We start from the raw sequence: 7,509 nt of genomic DNA, 5'->3' as shown, positions 1-7,509 counted from the left end.
GAATGCATTCATTACCCACCTTTTCTTGAATTATAGTATAAACTAGGGAGACTTATAACAAATATATATATATATATATATATATGTGTGTGTGTGTGTGTAATTTTTCATTTTAATCTTTAATATATTAGATATAGGCATGATCAAATTTCTTGATATGCAAGTCTTTTTTACAATTTTTTTGTTACATGATGGGAATTTTATCTTAAATCCATTAAACATAGATATGCCAAAGAATTTCACAATTTTAAACAAAATTTGAACTCTCAACATTTAACAAATTTATTCTAACAAATCTAGAATAAAGACAAAAATAATGATCATGAAAAATATTTAAAAAAATCAGCAGCAGCATTGGGTAACATAGAAAATCAATACAAATCCAGTTTTTGTGAATGCTTGGCATATAAAAAACAGCAATAATCAATCCTTTATTGGCAAGACCATTGAGTAACAAGGAAATCAATACACTGGACATGTTCTAAGTTTTGTGAATGCTTGGCATAAAAATATATGGGCAACAACTAAAAAAATAGAGCCAGTTAAGATTAACGCTTTCCATGCTTAGCATAAAAATATATGGGCAATAAAGAAAAAAATAGAGCCAGTTAAGATCAACGCTTTCCATAATTGTATTTTTAACACTGGATCTAACTTTGCCTAAGATCAAATTGATTTTTCGTATTGCTTCTTTATAAATCACTTGACTACCTACACATGAAATTGCTCCTCCTGCTTAGTATGGATTAGTTGGCTTCTACTTTCGCTTGACTGCCTACACATGAAATTCTCCTCCCTGCCTAGTATGGATTAGTTGGCTTCTAGTAGATGTCGGAAGGGCTACTCCTAGAAGAATAGCCAATGTATCTACGAAAGGCTGATTCCAGACTAAATCTAGCCAATGTATCTACGAAAGGCTGATTCCAGACTAAATCATTCCAGTTATTCAACGCAGTACAACATCATCCATGCGCAACATATACATAGGCATTATTGAACCAGGAAATAGAAAGATAGGTGAACAAACAAGTCTAAACAGAGTCATCTTCAGGATTCTCGGAATGGCCTGCAGCAGCTCCATTATCACATTCCATGGTTAGTACCTTGAAAGTCAGGCCACACCCCATAAGAGTCCCATTCAATTTCCCCCTCTTCCATGATTAATCTTTTACACTAGGTCATCAAAGTTGTGGGTACTTGCAGCTTTTTTATTGCCTAAATGATGGGTTTTGAATTGCATCCATTGTCGCTTTCATATAATTGGTTAATTCTTAATCTATGAGGTGTAGGTCAGTTGGTTTATGTGGGTTTCAGTCTCCATTAACTCAGGTTCAAATCTCATGAGGAGGGGTTGAAACTGAAAGCCAATCTTGATGACAACATCCTATAGTTGAACAAATCATATAATCTTTCATCACTAGCCCTGGCCTAGGCTCAACCTAACTTGAAAGGGAAAAAAATGGTTAAGAAAGTATCGAATTAACATTTACAGTTGCTAACTCTTTCTATCAAAAAATAGTTTGAATGATGTCACGAATCATTTACTGCGCAGCCATGATTACAATAATAACCAGCCTTTTAAAAATGGAAAATAAATAATTTGATACCCAGTGATTAAGACCAGCATCGCCACACTAATGACCTGGGTCTAGCCCTAATGGATATACAACTGTGGATTATATGGTTAGCCAAGTTTGACAAGTTTCTTTAGTAACATTAATTTATTAAAAAAATTGATAATTGTAAACTGTCATTACCTCACTTTCAATTAAAACTCAGAATGGTGGACAGTAAAATAACAGAGAAGAAACCAATCATACATTTAAATAAATTCACCGTTTCGCGTAAGTGTCTTCATTCGAGGTTGGATTACCAAAATCATCAGATGTATTGATTCAGGATCATAGATTGTCATTTCTTCACATTAGGTATCATTGCCTAACCCGAATGTTGTCACATAAACTTCATATTAAAAACATGAGTACAACAAACACTTTGATAAAAATCATTAGAGGATGGATTACCAAAATCATCAGGTGTATTGTTCAAAGATTATAGATTCCCATTTACCCTAATGTTGTCCACATAAACTTCATATTGAAATCACGAGTACAAACACTTTGATAAAAATGTTACTTATCGTAAGGTGGGAATCTAAATCATATCAGTATTATTGGTGTGGTAACAAGAAAGAGCAAACAGGCAGAAGAGACAACTTGCAAGACGTTAACTACAATAGATGGGCAGTATCTGTCAGAATCCGTAAGTCTCAAAATTGGAACTGCATCTCTTTAGTGTATCCAAGTCCGTCAATATGGCTTGCCATTGCTTTATTCATTGGTGGTGGACCACATCTCAAGATCTGCAACAGAACACACATTCAAACCTTGCCACCTGTGTACCTACTTGTACATACAGCATACACAAATAAGCATGTGATTGAGAAAACAAAGCGCTCAAGGCTTATAAATTCACTCACTTGAATGTCTGATGCAGGTGCAGGGAGATGAGTCTGAATCATCTCCTTGGTAATGAAGCCTACTCCACCTGTCCATCCTTCAGGTGGCTGCCAGAATTTCATACGATAAAGTAAGAGGAAAGGAAATACATTACAGGGAAATAACAAAAGATTGTTCCAAAAAAAGGTGACAAATTGTTAGAAACAAAATTCTAAAGCAATATCTATACCTGATTAAGAACGTGGTAAACTTGGAAGCGGCCTGGATAAGTCTTCACTAAGTTATCAAGTTCATCCTGTAACACTCAACCTCAAAACTCTAAATAACTCTTCATTTAAGATAAGCATAAAACATAGCGTTTCACATCATTTTGGGACAGAAACAGTAAAATGTACATCACTTAGGTCTGAGAAAAGTTTAAACATAGACAAATGTACTCAAACAAGGTCCACAAAACAAATACCCTTATTCCATGACTTAGAAATGCATATTTCTGTGAAGACAGAACAACTGTATAACAAGAAAAAAAACTAGTTTTGGTTCAAAGCAGCAATGCCAATGAAGGACAGTGAGGAAATGTGAGCAGAGCTTGCCTTGAGAAGAATATCATCATAAGTCACATTCCCATAGATGAGATATACATTTGTCTTGTCCTTTGGGTTTTCTAGTATGGCTCTGGTCACCTGTAATCGAATGAAATGGTTCATATCAACAACATATAACCTGCTATGAACTTAATGAAAAATTCCCAATAACTCAATGTCATGCACAGGTCCTGCTCATATTTAGAGCATTTCTCTTCACCAAGATCAAAATGCCCAGTTGACTACTTTAAATGTGAGGCTTGGTTCACAGTTCTTAGCCAACTCTAGTTCCGAATGCTAGTGAAGTTTGAACTAGAAAACAACAGCTGTCAGATTACAGAAATGAAACTATGCAAACCTGAAACATTGGAGTTATACCAGAACCTCCTGCAAGCATTCCAAATGCTCTTACTTGACCTGGCTGATACTTGAAACGTCCCTGAACACATCCAAAAATTAGGTTCTAAGATACCATGTATTATATGTATATGTTAAAAGAAATATTACTAGGTTCCAACTTATATAACTTTTGAGCATTCTAAACCAACCATCCTAGAGACGTCATGAAACATATAACAAAGAAGACCTGAATTTAATAATTATCTGAGCTTATTTCAATATTGATTAAAACTCCAAAAAGCTTTCTCAAACATGTAATCAACAAAATGCTCAAACATCAAACCAGGGCAGCCCAGTTCAAAATACATGGTTGAATTTTTCTCACCCAAGTAACAATAAAAGCTAAAAAGTAAGGCACTCCAATAGAAATTTGCAATCTGAGATATGAAATATAGAGCTCATTTACTTGCTTATGAAGGACTTCATGGTAAGTAGTTAAGGGGCATGAATAAGGAGCAATAAAAAAATATTAAAGCCAAAGTACAAATGCCTACCTTGGGACCTCTTACGGCCAAGTATTCTCCCTCCTGTAATTTGCGGAAATGGTGAGACATTCTCCCTAAAGGATACATCTGCACCAACAAAATCCCTTCATTAACCCATGCATTATTCCAAAATATGGTATATTTCTGCCAACATGAAAAATTGACAGCAACTATCAATCAAGTCACACGTTCACTCACCTTAATCACCAGATCAAAGTAGCCGACATCAGAATCCAAGGTAGTAGGAGTATAGGGTTTGATGACTTCTTCACCTTCAGCATCCTTTCCCCTGCATACCCAAATTAGACACGATCAAAACCAGATGATAGTCAGCTCCCATCATTCGTGATCTTAAAAGACCTTACATAGCAAATTTCCGGCAATTACTAGAGAAAACATGAAAGAATTTCTTACTGGCAGCTGATATGCTGCCCAATTGGAAGCCCCAACACAGATGTCGGAGTTGGGAGTGCAAAGCGAAATTTAGCCACATTATGGCTCAATTGAGTGCGCTGAACCAATTTAAATTTCTTCCAATTCTCTGGATCCAAGCAAGCTGTACAAATAATATTCTATAATCAGCAAGAATGCCAACAAGTTGAAGTCGAAAGTTTGCTAGTGACTGATACAAGAAAAGTGGAAGAGAAATTATTGCTTTGAACTAGTGTTCTTGAGCAAATGGCAAAGCTATAATTCTAGATTTGTTCAACTTTGACTAGGTTTTAGATCTAATCGAATTAAAAAGGTAAAAACTTAAGTGTGTTGTTCTGATAAAGAGCTGCAATCTACTGGTTACACCTACAAGGAACCATCTCTGACCTAAGGTATTCCATGACCAACTCCACATGAGACCTGATACTATGCCCTCAATTAAGTTACTGGCACTTTCAAATATCATATGATAAAGTTCACAAGAAATATTAGTAGTGTGTGTGAGAGACACCATGCAACATATATTAACTTTCCCTGCAAAATTTGTAGTTCCAACGTTGGGGGTATTCTTCATTAAGGGCGATGCATAGCAGTGATGCTTTCAATATAAGTGCAGAACATATTATGAAACATGACAGTAAGCAGGGGTGACCTGAGTTCAAATACTGCGATGGGGGATGTGAGGAATGCTCACAATATTTTTGTCCAAAGGACTTGAGGCTCAAGTAATCCTTCAAGTCTCCCAGTAATGAGACTTTGACGGATAATGTTAAACAGGTTGGGTTGGTGACCCCTCCAATAAAGCAACGTGGAGAAATAGGAAACTCGTCATTTGGAGAGGGATTCGTGGTGGAGACCATTATTATGAAATTTTTTATTAACTCAGTCAGCTCGTTTATTTGTATAATACCCATTCAAACTTTGGTCTGCAGAAAAGGTGACCTGATACACCAGCTTCTGGATCTTAATTTATGATCCAGAACTTCTGCTGTGAGTTTCACAGCGGGTTGAGATTTTAGATGTGAGAATAGATTCCCTTCATTAAATTACCTGTAGACAAAGTGAAACTAGCATGCTACACGGGATAACCTGTGGTGAAAACTGCCCTCCATCTTCAAAGAGCTGATGTCTATAAAAGGACTTCAAGGCAGGACTTCAAGGCAGGAGTCGTCCGACTGATAGCCATTTAATGTTCACTTCCCCTTTCTGATAGGAGGGTCATTTTGCAGAGTTCCTTGTGTTACTAGGACCACTGCGAGTGAAACTTTAAACAACTCGACTGTAATGACCAAAAATACATAAACAGTCCATGTGGGCCTTCCAAAGCCACAGTTAGAAGGTGGATGCCTAATAACCATGATAAAATATAGGTGGAATCGATGTTTTACAAAGGATATCCTACGATGGAAACTGATCTCCATGATTCAATGAAATAACACCTGCAAGGGCAGGGGGTTGCCCTCTTACCAAGGCAGGTAGAGGCAATGTAATGGGCATTCACTGTTCGCCCCAACCCGTTAACGTATTGGATCTTTTAGGAAGGATGATTTGAACAGTGCCAAGGATCACGAGGAACGCTACAAGTGAACACGCAAGAGGCTACTGATCAATAAAAACACTTACGTAGCTGGTGTGGATTTCCAATGTGGGTGTTAAGAATAGATGTAAATTTGAGCTCTGCGCTTCGCCAGTTTCAGAAAAACGAAGAAATAGAAAAAAAATGACAGTGGAACATCAAACGAGCTTCTGTGAAACCTGTAATGGGATGATTAGGCAACAGATTCTCTGTCTGAAGCTCGGTTCCCATATGGACTCCAAAGAGTCTTTGATCTAGCTGGCATCTATAACGAATAAAATTACAAACCAGGCACTGCATAGAGTGCCCAGGTCCTGGTAATCACAGAAAATGATGGGTAGAGTACAAAATGAGATCCAAACAATCTATAATCACGGGCAAGTTAGCGGCATCGCTAATCTGCTATATCCATCCCCTGTGAATGTATTAATTTCCCGATTTTTGACAGGCTCATACGTCTAGCAAGCAATCAATTTCGCGATAACACAAATCAGGCAGAAGAATCAAAATACCCAAAGAATTACAGGGAATGGAGAGCTTACGTTTGGGCTTTCTGGTTGAAACAAAATATATAGTTCCCACAGCTACAGCCACAACAGCCAAGGCCACACCCAAGAGAGGAGCCTTGTCTGGCTGAAGGAGATCTTCAACGCTCACCATCTTACAGCTACTCTTCTGCAACTCCTTCCTTCTTTAGTGCTTCCCAACCTTAGGTTAGGCCACTAAAATAATGCCACTTCTTGGACACTCTCGATTGTATAGCGACATGAATCAATTGGATTTTAATTCAGCCGAGATCCGGAGTGGGTGGTTGAAAGTCTCCATGCATCTATCATCCGATAATCTCCACCCTCCCTTCACAGACACCTAACTAATTCACCCACCCAACTCAATCATATATTCCATTATATATATACTTTTCCCACTGACCATTTTTTAGACTTGTAAGTAAAGCAGGGTCATTGTGAAGTTAGTTGGGGTGTGACCTATGGGTAAAGTGTCGTTATAATTAGTTTAAAGCTGGGCTATAAAATTTTGTTTCATAAAATTCAAAGCTTAGGTAGGACAACACGATCTAATAAATGGTTGAAATGTTTGGATATCTTATAAATATAATTTTTTAATATTTATTTTTTTATATAATAAAATAATTATAAATTAAAATTAAAACCAAAAAATAATTGGTTAATATATATAAAATATTATTAATTTAGAATTTGATGTTTTGGTTTAATGGTGTTTAAGGAAATTTGTGGTTTTTTATCCAAAATTGTCTAAGGGATTTATGATTTAATAACAATTTTGATTAGATACAGTTTTGTTTAATTAAGTATGATTATCTTTTATGATTTAATAACAATTTTGATGAGATACATTTTTGTTTAATTAAGTATGATTAGTTTTGATGATTTAATAACAATTTATGTGATACAATTTTGTTTAATTAAGTATGATTTTGTTTATTTATAAATTGAGTGATTATAAGAAAAAATTGTTATTTGTATTTATTTATTTAGGTTTAAATTCTATTTTATGATAGTTGCAGTTTAATTCTTCTATGTTTTGGTGTTTTT

The 7,509-nt window shown here is 35.9% G+C and overlaps 1 protein-coding gene across 1 annotated transcript; it reads right to left on the bottom strand.

Annotated features, from left to right (window-relative positions):
- Positions 1 to 1,994: 1,994 nt before the first annotated feature.
- Positions 1,995 to 6,797, bottom strand: CBR (NADH:cytochrome B5 reductase 1). The gene is made up of 9 exons (XM_089432436.1): positions 6,478 to 6,797; positions 4,342 to 4,483; positions 4,126 to 4,216; positions 3,937 to 4,014; positions 3,402 to 3,482; positions 3,053 to 3,142; positions 2,689 to 2,754; positions 2,480 to 2,566; positions 1,995 to 2,362 (listed from the first exon to the last, which is right to left on the bottom strand). Exons 1-9 carry the CDS (start codon positions 6,593 to 6,595, stop codon positions 2,270 to 2,272), a joined length of 846 nt encoding a protein of 281 aa, XP_089288562.1. The 5' UTR covers positions 6,596 to 6,797; the 3' UTR covers positions 1,995 to 2,269.
- Between the last annotated feature and the right edge of the window lie 712 nt (positions 6,798 to 7,509).

Source organism: Pinus tabuliformis, chromosome 5_1 (assembly GCF_031772625.1).
Source record: "Pinus tabuliformis cultivar Carrire ecotype Pingquan chromosome 5_1, CPIR1, whole genome shotgun sequence".
Taxonomy (NCBI): domain Eukaryota; kingdom Viridiplantae; phylum Streptophyta; class Pinopsida; order Pinales; family Pinaceae; genus Pinus; species Pinus tabuliformis.
This window is presented reverse-complemented; position numbering and strand designations above follow the sequence as displayed.